Here is a 25,025-nt window from a genome sequence, read left to right as displayed (position 1 = left end):
GGGTGGTGTCAAGGCCAAACGAGTGTTATATCTTGGCAAACACTCACATCCTGAGAATGAAGAAATCATTAAGGTTTGAGTTCTGTGGAGGAAGAAAGTTTAAATTGGAGTCTTATTGAGCTCTTTAACTGACCATCCATCACGCTGCTTAAATGTGTGCTGGCTTTTCTGTTGAAGAAATAAAAATCATGACACACAACAAAAAATAAAACTAATGGTAAGAATGTGTCAGGTGGGATATTTGTGGCAATAGGAGATTTCAGAGGAGCATGGACTAGTACAGGGTCAACTGAAGGAGACACTCAAGGTGAGGGAGTGGCTAAATGCGCCAGATAAAATGAGAATCACGCAGTAATCTAGAATCTCATCACTAGTCTAATCAGTCTGCGAGTAAATAAAGGTTATTCCCTACCTTTATTGCCTCAGGGTGTGTGACAATAATTGACACACGGTGCAAAACATACAGCCGAACTACCGGTCCGTATTTCTCACTCCTAAAACAATCAAAACATTCGTTATAGAAAACTTCAGTCTGCTGTTCTGAAAATGCTTCACAATTAGTATTCCTTGGAGGTCTTACGTTTTGGAGGATTGTAGAAAAATTTAATGATTTCAAGTGTTATGGAAATACTTTGAGTTTTTTTAAAAAAAAGAGGTTAAAAGGTCACTGTGGATATTGGAGATTTTTTTAGCAAGGCTTACCAGAACTCCCATGACTGGTGGTAACTATTTCCTTTGCCTGTTGGAACAGAGGCTGGCGCAGGGAGCTGCTGCTTTTATCTGCTTCAGCTGGAGGACTAGTAGTCTGTGAGGAAGGGCTCCCATTTTTGGAAACAAAACCTAAAGAACCCTCTGAGTTCTGGACTAAACCTACTAGTTTGCCTGAAAGATTGATTGCAGCAACTTCTGAATATTGTATTTTCTGAGCAAGCTTTGTTTGAAAGCTTCCAGAAACCACCGTGTGAACTTGACCAAACCTGCCTGAACAACACCGCTTTATCCATCTGCCTTCACAAACAATCCATTCTTGAAAGTTTTTTTTTCAGAAAGCCAATCCGTGCAGAAAGAAAACTTTTTGTCTCTTTGCACTAAGTCTTTGTGGGGGGGGGGGGGGGGGGGGATATTTAAAGGGAGACTGTGTGTTAAAAAAATTACTGCAACTTCATTGTATGAAATTTGATTTGATAACAAACCAATAATTATGCTTTTTGATAAACCTGGACGATGGAACTTTCTGTTAAAATCCTGACGTAGATAAGGTATGTGATTGGCCAGCTTAATAACTTGAAGAAGTATTCTAATTTTATGTTCTGAACCATGACCACTGGGACTTAAGTGTTAGTATACAGTCTTGGTCGTCACAATGTGTAACCCCTTCCTGCACCACCAAACCCCTTGATTAGACTCCAGTCGGTAACTCACTCCCGAGTATCTGTTATTCTATACATACATCACCCCGAACCTCTCGTTTAGAATCCAGTCTATACCTTATCCCGGGCATCTGTTATTCTGATTATAAACCCCAGTGTCTTGATTGGATTCCAGTCTTTAACTCAGTCGCAGATTTCTGTTACTTTTAAAATAAATACCCAAACCCTTCATTTAGATCTCAGTCTGTATCTCACTCCTGGGTATCTGTTATTCTATACATATAAACCACCCTGAACTCCTCAATTAGATTCCAGTCTGTAACTCACTCCTGGATATCTGTTATTCTATATATAAATAAATGATTTCTAAAGAGGGATTCATTGCATGAATCCACAAAGTTTGACCATGAAGTTGTATCTGTTTAACACCAGAAAGATAGTTATGCTGAGAAGTTGGAAGCTGAACACATGCACGGCAATTGATTATTTATACTAAACTTGCTGTCAGTAATCCACTAAGTGAGACTGAGCCAATGTGTGGCAAATGTGATGGTAGCAAAGTTTGAAATATTGAAAATTTATTTTGTACCTTATCAATATCTGAAATAAGAATTTTCCCCACATATTACCTCAGACTATACAACTGCACACCAGATTTTTGCTTCATTCTGCTAAAAGCTGCTCTTTATAACCAGTGAAGTGAAGCAAGAAAACAACTGTACTGTAGGGAAGTGAGTTTCTGACCCTGTTGTCTACACCTGTCCCAACAACAGTTATTACAGCCTTGAACTGCAATGGTAACAGAACATTCCCTCACTCCCCACTTTAAATGTGAGATAGTTTAAATCTTTCTCAATAAGACACAGGCAGCATCACACACTCACCATTCCAGGAATTTGTCATGGATCAGTTTGTAATCTTCCATTGACCTTTGAAGTGAGGAACCATGTCCAAAGAGAAAGCTGGAATATGATGGACAACAATGATGTTTAGGCACATACAATAATTTAACACCTTCCACTTAATCCAATTTAGAGAGAAGGTGGCAGGTTGTGTATTGAGAGAGTGGATTTCGATGTCATCTAAGGATAGGATGGTGGTGGTGATATAGCGGCTTGAGTTCAATTAGAAAGACATGGCATTTCTATAGCACTTTCGCAATCTCAGGGCATCTATTATCACCATTCAACCAATAAAGTCTTGTTGTTAAGTGCAGTCACTATTGTAATCTAGAAAACATGATGGCCAATTTGTGCATAATTGGAGTGAGTGTATGTACTTGCTGAGTAAGAAAGTATCTAAGTCTTAAGTGGCACGGTGGCTCAATGGTTAGCACTGCTGCCTCACCACGCTAGGGACCTGGGTTTGATTCCCGCCTCGGGCAATTGTCTGTGTGGAGTTTGCACATTCTCCCCACATGGGTTTCCTCTGGGTGCTCCGGTTTCCTCCCATTGACCAAAGATGTGCAGGTCAGGTGAATTGGCTATGCTAAATTGCCTATAGTGTTAGGTGCATTAGTCAGGGGCAAATGTCGGGGAATGGGTCTGGGTGGGTTGCTCTTCAGAGGGTCGGTGTGGACTTGTTGGGCCGAAGGGCCTGTTTCTGCACTGTAGGGAATTGAATCTAATCTTATGCAATACTAATTTAGACTGAAAATTGTAACAGACAATAAAGTAAAATCTCATTTAAAATTCTGTGAGCCTTGAGCAGCTTTATTTTCAGGGGGTGGATTGAAATCAAGAACCAGCTGAAGAAGATTCTCATTGGCTGACTGAGCTAGGCCCTTTGTGTTAGGAGCATGCATGAATATTTACGACATGGAAGGAGACCATTCAGCCCATCCATGTCCATACTGGCCAACAAGAGCTACCTAGCCTCATCCAGCATTCCAGCTCTCAGGCTACAATCTTGGAAAACAGGATATTTCAAGCACATATCAAAGTATAATGAGTGTTGCGGCCCTCTTCCTCCTCCTCCTCCTCCTCCTCCTTCTCCTCTTCCCCCTGGCCCTCCCCCACCACCACCATTCTCTGGGTGAAAATGCTTTCCATCAAATCTCACCCTCAATAAATGCCTTTAGATTCTATATTCCTCATCCAGGGGATAAGGGGCTTCCTAAGCACAAAATACCTCTTTTCTTTGCACACCTTAATTAAATCTTCCCTTAGCCTTCTCAGAAAACAACCTGTCTAATTTTATCTTATAACTAAGATTCATAAGACAACATCCTTGTAAATATCTGTCCTGACTCTACTGCAATCACAGCTTTCTAATACTGTGGGGATCTAATGGTTTATTCTGTATTAAAGGTGCCAGTTGTCTGCTATCGTGGTTCCCTGGAAACTTGTCCACTTGAACAGAGATCTAAGGTTTAGCTCCAAAGTTTGGGTTGGAGTTGGTCTCAGTGAATGTGATTGAGCAGAGATGTACATAAGTAGCCAACTAATTGTGGGGACTTATCACCTCGAGTGTGCCTTACATTAGAGTGCTGGAGTTGAGCATCTCAAAGAGTTCAGTGGGGGAGGGAGAGAGGTGTTTAGCTGCTTTTGCCTAAACAAGGCAGCTGACCCTTTGTCAGTTCTGGACTCAAAATCCAATTCACTGGACTTGAAAAACTGATTGTTCTTCACTCTACAGACATTGCCAGGCCTGTTCAGTTTCTTCAGCATTCTCTGGTTTTGTTTCAGATTTCCAGCATTTACAATTCTGTGGGTTTTATATTACTGTGTAGCAGAGAGCTGTTCTGGTGAGATAGGCTTCACTTGAACTGTGCTGGCACCAGTGTCCCGGAAAATTGAATAACAAGGATGACAGGCAGAGATGTAACAGGTAAGGCAGGTGGCCTCAGAGCCGGGATTAGTACATGGAACTGTGCAAGATAGGGGACTCTGCGACCCCCCATCAGGCACTCTGCTTCCCTTCCCAAGAACAAAGACACGGAGGAGTTCGTCCCAAACTATTTATTCAATTCTGCAGAACCAGGTGTTACCTCAATGGCTTCCCACGAGGCACACACACAGATTGTAATCCCCGCACGTTATATCCATGTAGGAGTGGGCGGGGCCTTCTACTGTCTCAGCCAATCAGTGTTAAAGTTCCCCACTGTCCTCCTGATGGATGAGATTATTTGGTTATTCACCCAGCCAATCAGTGTTCGAGTTCCCCGCTTCTCCCTTATATGGACGATGACGTACAGCCGTGGTTGTGGGCGGTCCCTCAGCCACGAGGAAAGCTGTTTCCATTGTTCCATTCATGAAAATCTGGGGGAGTGTCTGCTCGTGCTTACTACAAGGTAGAGAAGACTAAAATGGTGGCTTTGTACTTACTATGTGCTTACTACAGCAGTTAATGATTTAAAAATTACACCACCCCCTACAAATCCCCCGTGTCTTTTCTTACGGTTTGTAATTTTTAAACTGGGAGTTTCTTCTCCAGGGCGTCCAATAGCTCCCAAGCTTGTTTATCAAGCTGCCCGTCTCTAATGCTACCCCCGCCCAAGAGGGATTCAGACTGTTCTATCTCGAGGTTCATCCTTTCGACCTGCCCATAAGGAACATCCCTCTTAGTAAGGGCGGTTTCGATCAGTCGCTGAGTTAACCCCCTGGCGCAGGGAATGATGCAACACCCGAGGGCAGTTAGTACCCCTGCCACCACTATACATGAGACGAGAAAGGAAACGACCACCCCCTTCCATTTACTGAACCAAGCTTCCAACCAACCCGTGAGGCCAGAATCGATGCCCGAGTTTTCGGCGAGTTCATCCGCCAATGTGGTGAGCCCATCCAGGGCGCGGGTGATGGACCCATCAGGGGCTGTGTTGTTGGGGATGAAAGTGCAGCACTGAGTGCCTATCATGACACAAACACCCCCCTTCTCTGCTAACATCATGTCCAGGGCCAACCTATTTTCCCACGCCATTCTGCTAGTGGCGTCTAGTTGTTCTGCTATTCCCTTCACTGCATCCCGAGTATAATTAATGAACCTCTGCTGATTGTAGTAAATATAATTAATTCAATCCACGTTCTTATTGATGGTAACCCACCAGAACAGTGACGACTCAAAACCCGCCGCTATCTGGTTCCTAGCCTTGTATTCATCAGGAACACCCCTGGGGACCCCTATGACATCTAAATATATATTATCATCAAAAGAGGTCTTCAAAGCCCTCTTAGTTCTTCTACTGGAACGGGGTTGCTCTTGTTTTTCGAATGCCACGGTGAATGGGATGGCCAATTGAACGATTGCACAAGTGCCCGCCCATTTTTGGGGCAGGGTCGGTCGCAGAATCCTCCCACCACAGTACCACCAGAGGTCTGCCTTGGGTACATGAATGTGGGAGTAATTCCTGCCCCCGGTAGTTTCGTTGACCCGCCGAATTGATCCGCTGCACTTGTCAAATGTCCCCACATCATTGTCCCATTGCGGTCCCGTCCGAGAGACGCAGGCTTGGTGCGTACCCGTTACCCCTGTGAATGACGGAGGGCGGGGTGCCCCTTTAGACCTGACGGGAGGAAACTTCAAACTTAAGGGTCGACAAGTGGGGTCGTTCCAGACCTCTCGGTCCTGGTACAGCCTTACCATGCAGTCCAAGGCTTGTGGATGTTTCTCCCATCCCAGCGGGAATGGGACCACCTGAGGGTTAGGACGGGCACCCGTGCACGCGTAGCAATCACTCTTTTTCATGCTCCTTACCGTATATTTGACCCATTCCATCCAGGCATTCGCCTCCCCGTATCCCGTTTCTATTTCAAAGGTCCTTTCCAAGTCCATCACCTCAATTATCCTAACCTTTTCCTGCTCATCGGGGGTGGATGAGGCCCCAGACCCAGCTTCAATGACCGTGACGGTTGTGCAGCACTGCTGCAACCCCTTCTGTCCTGCCTGGCCCCCAACCCTAATACCCAGGATCGTTCCATTAAGGCTCGTCCCGTTGTTCCCCAAGGTCTTTATGGTCAGATAGAGTGGATTGCACTGATTCTGCTCACAATTCCGCCCAGGGGTGATGGGATCACGGACAATTGACACCATAGCCTGGACCCCGGGGGCCGGAGGCCTATTGATGCCTTCTTTGCCATGCAACTGTAATACTAACATCTGACCCTGGAATCCCCTTTCTCTCTCTAGGTTACGCTTAGTCTGATTCAGTTCACTTTTAGTCGCACAGGGCACCAACCCACATAGGTCTAAACTAAGTGTCTGTGTTGGCTTGTTGGCGGGAACGGAGATGGAGAGCCACTGACGGTCCTCTGCCTGTTTTTTTCCCAGAGGCCGAATTGGGTAACACGCACACTATGACCCAGCCGAAGGATAATGGCAAAGCAAGTTAACAATACGATTGACTGCATTTTGTTGCAACACTCGTGTCCGGCCGGAGGACACAGTCCTTTAAACTCGCCAAAGTCCAATTAGTCTGTTCTCAGGATCTCTGTTCCTTAGATGCCTCTGTCAGAGAGGTTTGTTCGTCCTCCGTCGGTTGTGGCACCGGTCCCTTGATCCGAGTATAATGTGTCCAGCCCTTTTCGGCCGTGCGGACAGCCGTTTCGGTAGTCAAAAGTACCAGGAAGGGACCGTCCCAAGTTGGTTCGAGGGTACGTTGCTTCCAGCTTTTAATCAGGACCCACTGACCCGGCTTGATGGTGTGCACCACAAACTCGAGGGGCGGCGTCTGTGCCAAAAGTCCCTGTTGGCGTAAACGAGATAGAGCAGACCCCAGAGCAACCACATATTTTTGCACAAACATGTCCCGAGACTCGAATAAGGGAGGTTCTCCCTTCGGCCCATGGAACGGGAGGCCAAACAGCATTTCGTAAGGGGAGACGCCCAAATCCCGTCTTGGCTGGGTGCGAATTTGCAACGGGGCGTGGGGTAGGCATTTGGTCCAAGGCAGGCCGATTTCACTAGTGAGTTTGGTTAGCTGCTTTTTGATGGTTTGGTTCATTCTTTCGACCTTGCCTGAGGAAGAGGGATGCCAGGGGGTGTGCAAATCCCAGTCAATCCCCACCGCTTGCACCATATTCTGGAGGACGGTCGAGGTGAAGTGACTCCCCTGGTCAGAGTCAATAGCACGGGGCAGCCCAAACCGTGGGATGATTTGTTCGAGTAGAATTTTGCTAACCTGAGTTGCTGTTGCCGTGGCAGTGGGGAAAGCTTCCACCCATCCTGTCAGGTGATCTACTATCACTAATAGATACTTCAGGCGACCTATGGGGGGGAGCTCAGTGTAATCTACCTGGACATACTCAAACGGCCTATAGGCCGGACTCCTACCCCCTTGTCTTGCATGCTGCCGCAGCCCCCTTTTGTTAATCTTTCGACATGTTATGCAATCTCCCGTGACCTGCTTGGCTACTGTGTACAGACCAGGGTGAGCATATCGGCGCAGGAAGGCATCGCACAGTGCCTTTGGCGCCCCAGTGACCCCCTTGGTGTAGACGGGCAATAATGTCCCGCGTCAACGGTCGATTTAGTAGCTGGCGGCCATCGGGTAGGGTCCACTTCCCTTCCCTATCTTTTGTACCCCCTAGAGACGCAAGGAGAGTTTCCTCTTTGTCAGTAAACGTGGGCACTTCGGTAATTTCGGCTATCTGGGGAATCCTTACCAGGCAGGTTACTACTTCCTTCCCCATCCCGGCCAATTTTGCCTGTTCATCCGCCAATTGATTCCCCAGGGTCTCTATTTTATCGTCTTTCTGGTGCCCTTTCACATGTACTACAGCAATCTCTTGTGGCAGCAACAAATCCTCCAAGATCATGGCTACCAGTTCCTCGTGGACCAACTCCTTTCCCCTACTATTTATCATTCCCCTTTCCTTCCAGATCTTCCCAAAGGTGTGTACTACCCCAAAGGCATACTTAGAGTCAGTGTATATTGTCCCGGCTACTCCCTTTAAATTCCTCAGAGCCCGGTGCAAGGCGTACAACTCGCACGTTTGTGCGGACCAGGCATTCGGTAGCCGTCCACTTTCCACTAATTCCCAGCCAGTCTCACTAATGACTGCATAACCGTTGTGCCTTTTTCCCATCTATCACCCGAGAGGACCCGTCAATATACCACTGCCTTCCTGCATGCAAGGGGGTATCCCTCAGATCTTCCCTCACTTTACTCTGGTACTCTATTATGTCTGAACAGCAGTGTTCCAGTCCTTCCTCCCCTTCCCCTTTCCAAAGAAAGTCCGCTGGGTTCTGGCAGTTCCCGACCTCTATTCGGAGGTCTTCTCGGTCTAACAATATAGCTTCATATTTTAGAATCCTCGAGTCAGTCAGCCACCTTCCGGCCTTCTGATTCAAGATAGTCCTAACCTGGTGGGGAGTAGTGACTGTCAAGGGGGCCCCGAAAGTTAACTTCCTGCTTTCCTCTACCAGCTTTGCCGTGGCTGCCACCGCTTGGACACACTCCGGCCACCCTCGGGAGACCGGATCCAGAATTTTGGACAGGAAAGCCACGGGCTTCCTTTTTCCCCCCCAATCCTCCACTTTCTGTAATTTCTTCTGAATGTCAGGCCATGACTTAGTCACAAAGTGCACCCCAAGCATGCCCTTGCCTATTTCCCCATCGGGGTCTAAACCTGAATACTTTCGCATGGACTCCCGCAAACGGTCTAAAAACTCACTCGGGGATTCATCCTTTTTCTGTCCAACTTCGAATGCTTTCGCTAAATTCCGCTGTTTAGGCACGCAGGTTTTGATTCCCCTGATTATAAGGTTTCTGAGGTCTGTCATATTAGCCCGTTCCCCCCTCGTCATTATGATCCCACCGGGGGTCCTCTAAGGGGTACTTCTGCTCTCCACGCTGAGGGTCGTCCTGATGCTCCCTATCCCAAATGGCCATTGCACTATTCCGGATCATGACAATTTCATCGTAATTAAATAGTATTCTCATCATGGCCTGCAATTCAGCCCATGTGTATATACTGGGCCCCAGAAATTGATCTAATTGTGTTCCCACACTGACGGGGTCGTCCAGTAGACGGGGTAGTTCATTACGGAGTTGTCGGATATCCCCAGAATTTAAAGGTTGTACTACGAATCCGGTCCGTTCGTTCCCAAACGGCACCTCTCGTAAAGGGTTCATCTGTTCAACATTGTTAACCCTCTCAGCACCCAATCTCTCTTCTTGATCTCTCCGCATCTCAATTCGGGCTGATCTCCTAATGCCTGGGGTGGGCTCTTCTTCCCCTCCTGTGTCCCCCCCAGCAGGCTCTCCCTCACTGAGCATGACCTGCCGGGAACCGGGATTATCCGACGCAGGAGGGAGGTCCGCGCTGGACGCCTGGCCGTGCGTGGGTTGTACATACGGGGGCGGGCAGAAGGGGGCAAACCGTCGGTGAGGACGTCCCATGACTTCTGGGGCTTTCTCGGGTCTGTTTGGGGAATCAGAGGATAGAGACTCGTGGGGTCCCCGCAGTCACTCGCCAACCAGGCGGCAGCGTATTTGCTCTCTTCTGGGTCAAACGGTTGTTTTCTGTTAACATATATATTTAGGAGTTGACACACCCAGTCTTCATCAGACCCATACTCGGGCCAAACTACCGAGGGGGCGCGGATAGGTTCTTTGCTCCATATAAAACAACAATATTTTATCATGGTCTCTTTCTTTAAGTCCTTTGTTCTACTGCTTTCCGTCCATAAACTCAATTTCCGACCTAGTGGACTATCGGGGGGTATTTCTTTTCCATTTACAGTCCTCCCTGACTTGTCCTTAGTGGACCTAAAAGTCTGATTTCCCATGGTCTATCTTCGGTCCTGGTCTTAAACGCCTAAAGCATTTTCACAGATAACCGTCAAAACCACAATTTCCCATGGTCTATCTTCGGTCCTGGTCTTAAACGCTTAAGGCGTTCTCACAGATGACCGTCAAAACCACGCGGCCAACAAGGAAGAACAAAAAGAAACTCTCTCACCTTGATTCGTGCACGAAGTTGTCTGGCCTTTTTAAATGTGTGTACCCCCGTGTATAGTCACTAACCGGTCGTCCCAGCACTCGTCCGTGTGTTCCTTTTCTCGGGATCCAAAATTATTTTAATGAGCCGGGTCACTCTCTTGGCCGACGGCTGACGGACCAAGCCGATCCAGTGAGCAGTATAAATATATACCAGACGCGTCTTTTTGTATCAGACTTGATCCACGAGCCGAAGAGAGCCCCGGCAATAATTATTGCATCCCGGAAGAGCCCCCAATTGTGCAAGATAGGGGACTCTGCGACCCCCCATCAGGCACTCTGCTTCCCTTCCCAAGAACAAAGACACGGAGGAGTTCGTCCAAAACTATTTATTCAATTCTGCAGAACCGGGTGTTACCTCAATGGCTTCCCACGAGGCACACACACAGATTGTAATCCCCGCACGTTATATACATGTAGGAGTGGGCGGGGCCTTCTACTGTCTCAGCCAATCAGTGTTAAAGTTCCCCACTGTCCTCCTGATGGATGAGATTATTTGGTTATTTACCCAGCCAATCAGTGTTCGAGTTCCCCGCTTCTCCCTTATATGGATGATGACGTACAGCCGTGGTTGTGGGCGGTCCCTCAGCCACGAGGAAAGCTGTTTCCATTGTTCCATTCATGAAAATCTGGGGGAGTGTCTGCTCGTGCTTACTACAAGGTAGAGAAGACTAAAATGGTGGCTTTGTACTTACTATGTGCTTACTACAGCAGTTAATGATTTAAAAATTACACCACCCCCTACAGAACTATTGCAGAAACTTGACTGAGAGAAGGGCAGGACTGGCAGTTCAATACTCCAGGATTTCAGGTGTGGTAGTGAGGGTATAAAAGGAGTGGGGGAGTTGCATTACTGACTAAGGAAAATGTCACAGCTGCAGTAAGGGAGGACATTTTGAAGGGTTCATCCAGTGTGGCCGTATGGGTGGAACCTGGGAATAGAAAAGGTACAATCACTATGATGAGGCCATACTTTAAGCCTTCCAATAGGCAGTGGGAGATAGAGAAACAGATATGTAGGCAAAATATAAAAACAAGTTTTATAGTGGATGACTTTAGCTTCCCCAGTATTGCCTGGGACTCCGTTAGTGCCAGGGCTTAGATGGGGCAGAATTTGTTAGGTGCATCCAGGAGGGATTCTTGAAATAATATGTAGATAGTCCAACTTGGGAAGAGGGTGTACTGGACCTCGTACTGGGGAATGAGCCTGGCCAGGTGAACAAAGTATCAGTGGGGGAACATTTTGGGAACAGTGACCATAATTATATAAGTTTTAATATGGTTGTGGACAAGGATATCACTGGTCTTTGGGTGAAATGGCTAAACTCAGGGATAGCTAATTAAAAGAGTATTAGGCAACAGCTGGAGAAGTAGCTTGGGAGCAATTTGAGGGTAAAGTCTGCATCTGACGCATGCAAGTCTTTTAAACACTAGTTGACAGGGTTCAGGACCAGCATTTTCCTGTGTGGATGAAAGATTAGGATGGCAAGATTCAGTAACCCTGGATAACAAAAGATATTGAAAGTTCAGTAAAAGGAGAAAGGAAGCCAATGTAAGGTTTAGGAAACTGAAATAAGATAATCCCCTTGAGGAATATAAAGGAAGCAGGAAAGAACTTAAACAAGGAATTAAGAGGGAGAGCTAAAAATGGCTATGAAGTGTCCTTGGAAAGTAGGATTTAGGAGAATCCCAAGGCATTTTACACATATATTAGAAGCAAGAGGGTGGCTATAGAAACAGTAGGTCCAGAAAATTAAGTCACATGGGATCCACAGTGAGTTAGTCAGTTGAATACAAAATAGGCTTGGTCATTAAAAAAAAAGGGAAAATTGTGGAGGGGTGTTTTTCTAACTGGAGGTCTGTGGCCAGTAGTGTTCTGCAAGGATCAGTGCTGGGACCTCTGCTGTTTGAAATCTGCATAATGACTTGCATGAAAACATAGGCGGTCTGATAAGTAAGTTTGCAGATGAGTTGTGGATAGTGAGGAAGCTTGTCAAACGTCTCAGTAGGATATAGACCAGTTGGAAAGTTGGGTGGAGAAATGGCAGATGGAGTTTAATCTGTACAAGTGTGAGGTGATGCATTTTGGGAGGGCAAATACATTAAATAGCAGAACTCTTAGGAGCATTGATATACAGGGGGATGTTGGGATGCATGTCCATAGTTCCCTGAAAGTGGCGTCACAACTGGATGAGGTGAGAAAGAAGGTGTATGGCATTCTTGTCTTCATCGGTCAGTGTAAAAGCTGGCAAGTCACATTGCAACTGAATAAAGCTTTGGTTAGGCCACATTTGGACTATTGTCTGCAGTTCTGGTCCCTACACTATAGGAAGGATGTGGAAACTTTGGTGAGGGTGCAGAAGAGGTTTACCAGGATGTTGTTTGGATTGGAGTGTATGAGTTATAAGGAGGGATTGGACAAACTTGGTTTGTTTTTGTTGGACACTGAGGGTGACCTGATAGAAGCTTATAAAGTAATGTTAAAAATTATACAACAGAAGGTTATAGTCCAACAGGTTTATTTAGAAGCACTAGCTTTCGGAGCGCAGCTCCTTCATCAGCAGTGCTCTGAAAGGTAGTGCTTCTAAATAAACCTGTTGGACTGTAACCTGGTGTTGTGTGTCTTTTAACTTTTTCCACCTCAGGCCAACACTGGCACCTCCAAATTATAAAATGATGAGAGGCCTAGATAGGGTGGATAGTCAGAATCTTTTTCCCAGAGTGGGAAATGTCAATACTAGGGAGAATGGGTTTAAGGTGAGAGGGGGAATGTTTAAAGGAGATGTGTGAAGAAAGTTTTTTTACACAGAAGGTGGAACATACTGCCAGGAGAAGTAATAGAAGCAGATACAATAACAACATTTAAGAGGCATTTGGACAGACATATGAACAGGCAGGGAATACAGAGATATGGACTATGTGCAGTCAGATGGGATCAGTTCAGAATGGCATCATGGTTGTAGGGGGTGGTGTAATTTTTAAATCATTAACTGTTGTAGTAAGCACATAGTAAGTACAAAGCCACCATTTTAGTCTTCTCTACCTTGTAGTAAGCACGAGCAGACACTCCCCCAGATTTTCATGAATGGAACAATGGAAACAGCTTTCCTCGTGGCTGAGGGACCGCCCACAACCACGGCTGTACGTCATCATCCATATAAGGGAGAAGCGGGGAACTCGAACACTGATTGGCTGGGTGAATAACCAAATAATCTCATCCATCAGGAGGACAGTGGGGAACTTTCACACTCATTGGCTGAGACAGTAGAAGGCCCCGCCCACTCCTACATGTATATAACGTGCGGGGATTACAATCTGTGTGTGTGCCTCGTGGGAAGCCATTGAGGTAACACCCGGTTCTGCAGAATTGAATAAATAGTTTTGGACGAGCTCCTCCATGTCTTTGTTCTTGGGAAGGGAAGCAGAGTGCCTGATGGGGGGTCGCAGAGTCCCCTATCTTGCACAATTGGGGGCTCTTCCGGGATGCAATAATTATTGCCGGGGCTCTCTTCGGCTCGTGGATCAAGTCTGATACAAAAAGACGCGTCTGGTATATATTTATACTGCTCACTGGATCGGCTTGGTCTGTCAGCCGTCGGCCAAGAGAGTGACCCGGCTCATTAAAATAATTTTGAATCCTGGAAAAGGAACACACGGACGAGTGCTGGGACGACCGGTTAGTGACTATACGCGGGGGTACACACATTTAAAAAGGCCAGACAACTCCGTGCACGGATCAAGGTAAGAGATTCTTTTGTTCTTCCTTGTTGGCCGCGTGGTTTTGACGGTCATCTGTGAAAACGCTTTAGGCGTTTAAGACCAGGACCGAAGATAAACCACGGGAAATTGTGGTTTTGACAGTTATCTGTGAAAATGCTTTAGGCGTTTAAGACCAGGACCGAAGATAAACCACGGGAAATTGTGGTTTTGACGGTTATCTGTGAAAATGCTTTAGGCGTTTAAGACCAGGACCGAAGATAGACCATGGGAAATCAGACTTTTAGGTCCACTAAGGACAAGTCAGGGAGGACTGTAAATGGAAAAGAAATACCCCCCGATAGTCCACTAGGTCGGAAATTGAGTTTATGGACGGAAAGCAGTAGGTCAAAGGACTTAAAGAAAAAGACCATGATAAAATATTGTTGTTTTATATGGACCAAAGAACCTATCCGCGCCCCTCGGTAGTTTGGCCCAAGTATGGGTCTGATGAAGACTGGGTGTGTCAACTCCTAAATATATATGTTAACAGAAAACAACCGTTTGACCCAGAAGAGAGCAAATACGCCGCCGCCTGGTTGGCGAGTGACTGCGGGGACCCCACAAGTCTCTACCTCTGATTCCCCAAACAGACCCGAGAAAGCCCCAGAAGTCTTGGGACGTCCTCATCGACGGTTTGCCCCCTTCTGCCCCGCCCCCGTATGTACAACCCGCGCACGGCCACGCGTCCAGCGCGGACCTCCCTCCTGCGTCGGATAATCCCGGTTCCCGGCAGGTCATGCTCAGTGAGGGAGAGCCTGCTGGGGGGGGACACAGGAAGGGAAGAAGAGCCCACCCCAGGCATTAGGAGATCAGCCCGAATTGAGATGCGGAGAGATCAAGAAGAGAGATTGGGTTCAACAATGTTGAACAGATGAACCCTTTACGAGAGGTGCCGTTTGGGAACGAACGGACCGGATTCGTAGTACAACCTTTAAATTCTGGGGATATCCGACAACTCCGTAATGAACTACCCCGTCTACTGGACGATCCTGTCAGTGTGGGAACACAATTAGATCAATTTCTGGGGCCCAGTATATACACATGGGCTGAACTGCAGGCCATGATGAGAATATTATTTAATTACGATGAAATTGTCATGATCCGGAATAGTGCAATGGCCATTTGGGATAGGGAGCATCAGGACGGCCCTCAGCGTGGAGAGCAGAAGTACCCCTTAGAGGACCCCCGGTGGGATCATAATGACGAGGGGAGACGGGCTAATATGACAGACCTCAGAAACCTTATAATCAGGGGAATCAAAACCTGCGTGCCTAAACAGCGGAATTTAGCGAAAGCATTCGAAGTTGGACAGAAAAAGGATGAATCCCCGAGTGAGTTTTTAGACCGTTTGCGGGAGTCCATGCGAAAGTATTCAGGTTTAGACCCCGATGGGGAAATAGGCAAGGGCATGCTTGGGGTGCACTTTGTGACTAAGTCATGGCCTGACATTCAGAAGAAATTACAGAAAGTGGAGGATTGGGCTGAAAAAGATGTTGCAGAATTATTACGGGAAGCACAAAAGGTGTACGTTCAGAGGGATGTAATAAGGGAGAAACAGAAGACAAAAATGATGGTGGCAGCCGTACGGGAAGCTTGTAAATCCACCGGAATGGGGGAAGAAGGTTATGGGATGGAAAGAGGAAGGTCGAGGGAAAGTTGGAGAGGGAGAGGAGCGAGACGGGGCAGAAGTGGGAGAGGAGGATCTTATGGAATCGAACGGCCTCAGGCGGCCGGATGTTACCATTGCGGGAAACTGGGACACTTCAAGAGGGATTGTCCCGATTTTAAAAGGGAGTGAGAAGGGATGTATGAAAAGGAGCGCGAACAAATGGATTAGGGAAGTCAGGGAAGGATCGGAACACGGGCCTACCAAGAACCCCTGGTAAATTTACGGGTGGGCCCATTTAGACAAGATGTTACTTTCTTAGTTGACACAGGCGCCGGCAGGTCCTCAATCCCCCTCCATCCTAGGGGGGTTGGCTTCCAGGCTAAAACATTAAACATTTCAGGAGTAAAGGGTGGGGTTTTCAGTGCAAGAATATTTGAACCACAACCCTTGCGGCTGGAGGAGGAGGAGCTCTAAGTGGAACTCCTTCACCTCCCGCACCTTCCCTATGGGTTGTTGGGACGGGATTTAATAGTCCGTTTCGGACTACGAATAGAAGTGGGAGAAGAGGAAGAATTAGCCATTACCATGTCATACCTTAGTGAGTCCCGATTGACAGAGATAGACCCTAGGGTTTGGGTCGCCAAAGGGAACCGGGGGGGGCTCGCAATTCGACCTGTGGAGGTAAAATTAAAGCCCCAGAGCCCCGACGTCAGAGTGCACCAATACCCCATCTCTTGGGAAGGGAGGCAGGGCCTGAAGACAGTTACCAAATGCCTACCCCTCGCCCTGTTGCAAATTCGCACCCAGCCAAGACGGGATTTGGGCGTCTCCCCTTACGAAATGCTGTTTGGCCTCCCGTTCCATGGGCCGAAGGGAGAACCTCCCTTATTCGAGTCTCGGGACATGTTTGTGCAAAAATATGTGGTGGCTCTGGGGTCTGCTCTATCTCGTTTACGCCAACAGGGACTTTTGGCACAGACGCTGCCCCTCGAGTTCGCGGTGCACACCATCAAGCCGGGTCAGTGGGTCCTGATTAAAAGCTGGAAGCAACGCACCCTCGAACCAACTTGGGACGGTCCCTTCCTAGTACTTTTGACGACCGAAACGGCTGTCCGCACGGCCGAAAAGGGCTGGACACATTATACTCGGATCAAGGGACCGGTGCCACAACCGACGGAGGACAAACAAACCTCTCTGACAGAGGCTTCTAAGGAACAGAGACCCTGAGAACAGACTAATTGGACTTTGGCGAGTTTTAAGGACTGTGTCCTCCGGCCGGACACGAGTGTTGCAACAAAATGCAGTCAATCGTATTGTTAACTTGCTTTGCCATTATCCTTCGGCTGGGTCATAGTGTGCGTGTTACCCAATTCGGCCTCTGGGAAAAAAACAGGCAGAGGACCGTCAGTGGCTCTCCATCTCCGTTCCTGCCAACAAGCCAACACAGACACTTAGTTTAGACCTATGTGGGTTGGTGCCCTGTGCGACTAAAAGTGAACTGAATCAGACTAAGCGTAACCTAGAGAGAGAAAGGGGATTCCAGGGTCAGACGTTAGTATTACAGTTGCATGGCAAAGAAGGCATCAATAGGCCTCCGGCCCCCGGGGTCCAGGCTATGGTGTCAGTTGTCCGTGATCCCATCACCCCTGGGCGGAATTGTGAGCAGAATCAGTGCAATCCACTCTATCTGACCATAAAGACCTTGGGGAACAACGGGACGAGCCTTAATGGAACGATCCTGGGTATTAGGGTTGGGGGCCAGGCAGGACAGAAGGGGTTGCAGCAGTGCTGCACAACCATCACGGTCATTGAAGCTGGGTCTGGGGCCTCATCCACCCCCGATGAGCAGGAAAAGGTTAGGATAATTGAGGTGATGGACTTGGAAAGGACCTTTGAAATAGAAACGGGATACGGGGAGGCGAATGCCTGGATGGAATGGGTCAAATATACGGTAAGGAGCATGAAAAAGAGTGATTGCTACGCGTGCACGGGTGCCCGTCCTAACCCTCAGGTGGTCCCATTCCCGCTGGGATGGGAGAAACATCCACAAGCCTTGGACTGCATGGTAAGGCTGTACCAGGACCGAGAGGCCTGGAACGACCCCACTTGTCGACCCTTAAGTTTGAAGTTTCCTCCCGTCAGGTCTAAAGGGGCGCCCCGCCCTCCGTCATTCACAGGGGTAACGGGTACGCACCAAGCCTGCGTCTCTCGGACGGGACCGCAATGGGACAATGATGTGGGGACATTTGACAAGTGCAGCGGATCAATTCGGCGGGTCAACGAAACTACCGGGGGCAGGAATTACTCCCACATTCATGTGCCTAGGGCAGACCTCTGGTGGTACTGTGGTGGGAGGATTCTGCGACCGACCCTGCCCCAAAAATGGGCGGGCACTTGTGCAATCGTTCAATTGGCCATCCCATTCACCGTGGCATTCGAAAAACAAGAGCAACCCCGTTCCAGTAGAAGAACTAAGGGCTTTGGAGACCTCTTTTGATGATAACATATATTTAGATGCCATAGGGGTCCCCAGGGGTGTTCCTGATGAATACAAGGCTAGGAACCAGATAGCGGCGGGTTTTGAGTCGTCATTGTTCTGGTGGGTTACCATCAATAAGAACGTGGATTGGATTAATTATATTTACTACAATCAGCAGAGGTTCATTAATTATACTCGGGATGCAGTGAAGGGACTAGCAGAATGGCGTGGGAAAATAGGTTGGCCCTGGACATGATGTTGGCAGAGAAGGGGGGTGTTTGTGTCATGATAGGCACTCAGTGCTGCACTTTCATCCCCAACAACACAGCCCCTGATGGGTCCATCACCCGCGCCCTGGATGGGCTCACCACATTGGCGGATGAACTCGCTGAAAACTCGGGCATCGATTCTGGCCTCACGGGTTGGTTGGAAGCTTGGTTCAGTAAATGGAAGGGGGTGGTCGTTTCCTTTCTCGTCTCATGTATAGTGGTGGCAGGGGTACTCACTGCCCTCGGGTGTTGCATCATTCCCTGTGCCAGGTGGTTAACTCAGCGACTGATCGAAACCGCCCTTACTAAGAGGGATGTTCCCTATGGGCAGGTTGAAAGGATGAACCTCGAGATAGAACAGTCTGAATCCCTCTTGGGCGGGGGTAGCATTAGAGACGGGCAGCTTGATAAACAAGCTTGGGAGCTACTGGACGCCCTGGAGAAGAAACTCCCAGTTTAAAAATTACAAACCGTAAGAAAAGACACGGGGGATTTGTAGGGGGTGGTGTAATTTTTAAATCATTAACTGTTGTAGTAAGCACATAGTAAGTACAAAGCCACCATTTTAGTCTTCTCTACCTTGTAGTAAGCACGAGCAGACACTCCCCCAGATTTTCATGAATGGAACAATGGAAACAGCTTTCCTCGTGGCTGAGGGACCGCCCACAACCACGGCTGTACGTCATCATCCATATAAGGGAGAAGCGGGGAACTCGAACACTGATTGGCTGGGTGAATAACCAAATAATCTCATCCATCAGGAGGACAGTGGGGAACTTTCACACTCATTGGCTGAGACAGTAGAAGGCCCCGCCCACTCCTACATGGATATAACGTGCGGGGATTACAATCTGTGTGTGTGCCTCGTGGGAAGCCATTGAGGTAACACCCGGTTCTGCAGAATTGAATAAATAGTTTGGGACGAACTCCTCCGTGTCTTTGTTCTTGGGAAGGGAAGCAGAGTGCCTGATGGGGGGTCGCAGAGTCCCCTATCTTGCACATGGTTGGCACAGAGATGTGGACCTGTTCCTGTGCTGTACTGCTCTGTGTCCTATTCACATAACAGCTATCACTAGAGAGAAAATACTAACAAAACTAATGGGGTTAAAGACCAAAACGTCCTCTGTACCTGATGGGTTCCATCTTTGGATATTAAAGGAAATGGCTACAGAGATAGTGGACGTACTGGTAATAATCCTTCAAGAATGCTCAATTTTGTAAAATTCCTAGAGAATTGGAAAGCTGCCAATATAACACTCATTCAAAACAGCGAGTTTTACAAAAAAACAGTAACTATAGACCAGCTAGTTGAACATCTTATTCAGAAAAGTGCTGGCAAAAAGAACTAGATTAGGTTAGGATATCTGGGCGGCATGAATGAGTTGGACTGAAAGGTCTGTTTCCGGGCTGTATATCTCTATGACTCAATGACTCTATTATATAAAAAAATTGGCAAAGCATTTAGAAACAAGCAGAATCAGTACGGCTTCATGAAGGGGAAATCATGTCTGACAAATTCACTAAATTCTTTGAGGAGATATTAAGTAAGATAGATAGAATGGAAAGATGTAATGTATTTGGGTTTCTAAAATGTGTTGTAACAAGATAGTGCACGCAAGACATTATTTTAAAATAATGAGGTATATAGATAAGGCAAATGCCAGGTGTCTTTTCCCTGGGGTGGGGGATTAAAAGGTTGGCTGGCATATTTTTAAGGTTGGCGGAGAAAGACTTAAAAAGACATGAGGGGCAATGTTTTCATGCAGAGGGTGGTACACGTATGGAATGACGGTCGAGAGGAAGTGTTCGATGCAGATACAGTTACAACATTCAAAATCGTTGAGATAAATACATGAATAGGAAATGTTTCGAGGGATATGAGGCAAGTGTAGGCAAATGGGACTAGTTTAGTTTGAGATTATGATCAGCATGGTCTGGTTGGTTCGAAGGATCTGTTTCTGTGCTGTATGACTCTATGACTCTATAAAACGACTTCATATGATAAGTGCCCATAGTGTTGGGGTTAGTATATTTGTGTGGATAGAGGGGTGGTTAACTAGTAGAAGACCTGTAACTAGCACAGTGCCACAGGGATCAGTGCAGGGGTCACAATTATTTATTTGGATGAGGAAGTTGTAGCCAAGTTCATGGATGATACAAAAATAGGTTGGAAGGCAAGAGGTGAAGATGGCACATAGAGTCTGCAGAGTGATATAAGTGAGAAGGTGAAAACTTGGCAGATGGAATGTAATGTGGGGAAATGCACTTTGTCAAGAAGAATAGAGAAACTGAATATAGTTTAAGTGGGAAAGCTACAGCACAGAGGGGTTTAGCAATCTTTGTGCATAAATCACAAAAACTAGCATCTAAGTTCAGCTAGTAATAGGGAAGGGAAATGGAATGTTAGCCTTTATTTCAAAGGGAATGGAGTATAAATATAGGAAGGTTCATGAGCTGGATGGAGGGATTTTCTAATGTGAAAAGTTGAGTAGATTGGGCTTTTAATCATTGGAGTTTAGAAGAATGAGAGGCTATCTTATTAAACATTTAAAATTCTTAGGGGGCTTGACAGGGTAGATGCTGGGAAGTTGTTTCACCTTGTGGAAGAGTCTAGGATCCAGGAGAATTATAAGCGGTCACCCAGTTAGGAAAGAAATAAGGAAGAATTTCTTCCTTCAGAGCATAGGGAGCCTGTAGAATTCTTTCTGCAGATTGAAGTTGGGTGGTTGAGCATATTTTAAATCTGAAACAAACAGACCTTTTATAATAAAGAATCAAATGATATAGGGATAAGGCAGGAAAGTGGATTTGGGGATTATCAATCAACCGTGACTTAATTGAATGGTGGAGCAGACTTGATGGGCTGAAAGGCCTATTCTGCTCCTACATGTTAAGGTTGCATGGTGGGCTGTTCTACGTTGTCAGTCTTGGCTTAGTTGATAATACTTTTTCCTCTTAATCACAAGGTTCCAAATTTAAGTCCCCCTCTAGGGCTTGAGTACAAAAACCAAAATTAAGACTGCACGACAGTACTGAAGGAGTGCTGACTGATCAGTCTTGGATGCACCTTTAATCTGAAGCCCTGGATGTAAAAGATTGCATGATGCTATTTCAAAGAGTCAAGTTCTTGCCGATATTAATCTCTCAGCTGACATCAGTTTGTTGTGGCATGTTGTCTGTTAGATTTCCTACAGTATAGAGTCATAGAAACATCGTCCATGCCGACCAGATATCCCAACCTATTCTAGTCCCATTTGCCAGCACTTGGCCCATAGCCCTCTAAACCCTTCCTATTCATATACCCATCCAGATGCCTTTTAAATGTTGTATTTGCACCAGCCTCCACCACTTCCTCTGGCAGCTCAGTCCATACACGCACCACCCTCTGAGTGAAAAAGGTGTTCCATTGGTTCCTTTTAATTGTTTCCTCTCTCACACTAATATTATGTCCTCTAATTCTGGACTCCCCCATGCCAGTGAAAATACTTTGTCTACTTATCCCATCCATGATCCTCATGATTTTATAAACCTCTATAAGGTCACCCCTCAACCTCCAATGCTCCAGGGAAAACAGCCAACAGACACAACATTTCAAAAATGATTCCACTGTAAAGTGCTTTTTGATATTTGGTAACTGTGAAAGTTCTGTATAAGTGCAAGTCTGTCTTTCTTTGAAATTCCTGCAGCATCACCTCTACAGGTTAAGCTGGAGAGAGGTGGAGGCAGATTTCAACCCACAGCTGGCTGCGACAGTCATTAGTGCTACCTTTGACCATGATTGAACAGTTTCTGCAAGTCAGCGACTAAAGCTGTAGATGTAGTGAAGTGCTGCATTAATGCATGTCCTTTTTAACTTTCAGTATCCAAACTGTAAAGACAAACACTATAGTGAGAGTGTTCATTTAATGATCAAAGAGCATGGGAATATAAGTGCTGTCATATATATGGTAACCTGGCAACTTGCAAACAAATATTTGAAAGTTCAGTTTACAGTTTATTTAAAATGAGGCTCTGCACTTTTAGGGATTATGTTCCAAAAGAAAATCCTAGCAGTTTGTCTGACCAATTCCTGGCACGCTTTCCCTGTTTCTCCTCTGCCTAATACAGCATACCACTGCTCTGTCGATCTTGATTCCCTTGTCTGTTTTCCAGAGTATCATACTCACCCAGTTTGTAAAGTGCCGTACCTGTCTCTGGGAGGACCTGGTATGTGATCAAACTTCAGGTGGATGTAGTGAATGTAGCAGAGATAAGCCAAGACAACGCCTAACAATCCAATAAGCAACCATGTAGTAGCCCAGTACAAGCAGGTGAGGAGACTCTGCCAGAGATCCATAGTGTGCTGGGACACGGGGGGAGTAGTGAACCACTGGCAACCGCAGTGACTCTGGAGATAATACTATTGCAACACAGTCTGTTGCTCAGAATGAACTTTTACAGTAATTCAGGAATATCAAGCAGACGTTAAATGAAGAAACTCCCAAGCCAGTGCCCTCTGTTGGTTGCTATTCTCAGATTTATTCCGACAAATTCCAAAACTTAAACAGGATTAACAATCTGTGAAACAAAACAAAGAACTGCAGATGTTGGAGATCTGAAACAAAATCATAAAGTGCTGGAGAAACTCAGCAGGCCTGGCAGCATCTGCATAGAGAAAAACAGAGTTAACATTTCGAGTTCAGTCACTGTTTGTCAGATGTGAAAACATATGGAAAAGGTGGTATTTTTGCAGATGATGGAGAGTGAGTTTGGGGAAAGGAGTGAGATGAATAGATGGAGACAGTGCAGAGACAGAAAAAAGGAAAGCAGACAAAGGGAACTGGCTCACCTTGATTTTTCATCCTCCCTTCCACTGGCTACAACAAGTTTAACTTTAAAAGGATCCCAGCCCTTGTGCATATCTGAAAATGTGTTGCTGGAAAAGCGCAGCAGGTCAGGCAGCATCCAAGGAGCAGGAGAATCGGGCATAAGCCCTTCTTCAGGAATGAGGAAAGTATGTCCAGCAGGCTAAGATAAAAGGTAGGGAGGAGGGACTTGGGGGAGGGGTGTTGGAAATGCGATAGGTGGAAGGAGGTCAAGGTGAGGGTGATAGGCTGGAGTGGGGTGGAGGCGGAGAGGTCAGGAAGAAGATTGCAGGTTAGGAAGGCGGTGCTGAGTTCGAGGGATTTGACTGAGACAAGGTGGGGGGAGGGGAAATGAGGAAACTGGAGAAATCTGAGTTCATCCCTTGTGGTTGGAGGGTTCCCAGGCAGAAGATGAGGCGCTCTTCCTCTAACCGTCATGTTGCCATGGTATCCGAAAAGCCCACTCCCTCCGTGACTCCCTCGTCAGGTCCACACCCCCCACCAACCGAACCTCCACTCCCGGCACCTTCCCCTGCAACCGCAAGAAATGCAAAACTTGCGCCCACACCTCCCCCCTTACTTCCCTCCAAGGCCCCAAGGGACACTTCCATATCCACCATAAATTCACCTGCACCTCCAAACACATCATCTATTGCATCCGCTGCACCCGATGTGGCCTCCTCTATATTGGGAAGGCAGGCCGCCTACTTGCGGAATGTTTCAGAGAACACCTCTGGGACACCCGGACCAACCAACCCAACCACCCCGTAGCCCAACATTTTAACTCCCCACCCACTCCACCAAGGACATGCAGGTCCTTGGACTCCTCCATCGCCAGACCATGGCAACACGACGGTTGGAGAAAGAGCGCCTCACCTTCTGCCTGGGAACCCTCCAACCACAAGGGATGAACTCAGATTTCTCCAGTTTCCTCATTTCCCCTCCCCCCACCTCGTCTCAGTCAAATCCCTCGAACTCAGCATCGCCTTCCTAACCTGCAATCTTCTTCCTGACCTCTCTGCCCCCACCCCACTCCGGCCTATCACGTTCACCTTAACCTCCTTCCAACTATCGCATTTCCAACGCTCCTCCCCCAAGTCCCTCCTCCCTACCTTTTATCTTAGCCTGCTGGACACACTTTCCTCATTCCTGAAGAAGGGCTTATGCCCGAAACGTCGATCCTCCTGTTCCTTGGATGCTGCCTGACCTGCTGCGCTTTTCCAGCAACACATTTTCAGCTCTGATCTCCAGCATCTGCAGTCCTCACTTTCTCCTTGTGCATATCTGGCCCCCAGACTCAAATGAACTGATGGGAAAGTGAGGGCTGCAGATGCTGGAGATCAGAGTGGAAAAGTGTGGTGCTGGAAAAGCACAGCATGTCAGGCAGCATCTGATGAGCAGGAGAATTGATGTTTTGGGCATAAACCCTTCATCAGGAATGTGAGGGAGATCTTTTGCCTGAAACGTCGATTCTCCTGCTCCTCGGATGCTGCCTGACCTGCTGTGCTTTTCCAGCACTACACTCTCGACTCAAATGAACTGATGCTTTAAATGAGACAATTTAAATCTGCGTTCCTGAATTGACAGAGTGAGGATCTTAATTACTAAACATAAATAAATAGTAATGCAACATGCAACTTAGAAATAAAAAGTGTTTCCAATAAGATAAAAGTTAATAAAAAGAATCAGTCTCTGAATATTTCGTGAAAATTGTCCCTTTGCATCGGCCATCACCAGTAGCGGTGATGTCGGTAACT

At 46.9% G+C, this 25,025-nt stretch overlaps 1 protein-coding gene across 2 annotated transcripts in view; it reads right to left on the bottom strand.

Moving 5' to 3' along the window:
• Nucleotides 1–22,819, bottom strand: part of LOC122553321 (cholesterol 24-hydroxylase-like) — a 105,132-nt gene extending 82,313 nt beyond the window's left edge. The window contains exons 1-3 of one of the 2 annotated variants that reach the window (XM_087989551.1): nucleotides 22,591–22,819; nucleotides 2,255–2,332; nucleotides 413–494 (exon numbers count right to left, since the gene is read on the bottom strand). In XM_087989551.1, the coding sequence (XP_087845677.1) occupies nucleotides 413–494; nucleotides 2,255–2,332; nucleotides 22,591–22,760 (330 nt within the window). In that variant the 5' untranslated portion in view covers nucleotides 22,761–22,819. The remainder of the gene's footprint in view (nucleotides 1–412; nucleotides 495–2,254; nucleotides 2,333–22,590) is intronic. The other variant, XM_087989552.1, reaches the window with a different exon arrangement.
• Between the last annotated feature and the right edge of the window lie 2,206 nt (nucleotides 22,820–25,025).

This window comes from Chiloscyllium plagiosum, unplaced genomic scaffold, assembly GCF_037043375.1.
Source record: "Chiloscyllium plagiosum isolate Xiang-an unplaced genomic scaffold, Cpla_swu_hap1 HiC_scaffold_8, whole genome shotgun sequence".
Classification (NCBI taxonomy): Eukaryota; Metazoa; Chordata; class Chondrichthyes; order Orectolobiformes; family Hemiscylliidae; genus Chiloscyllium; species Chiloscyllium plagiosum.
This window is presented reverse-complemented; position numbering and strand designations above follow the sequence as displayed.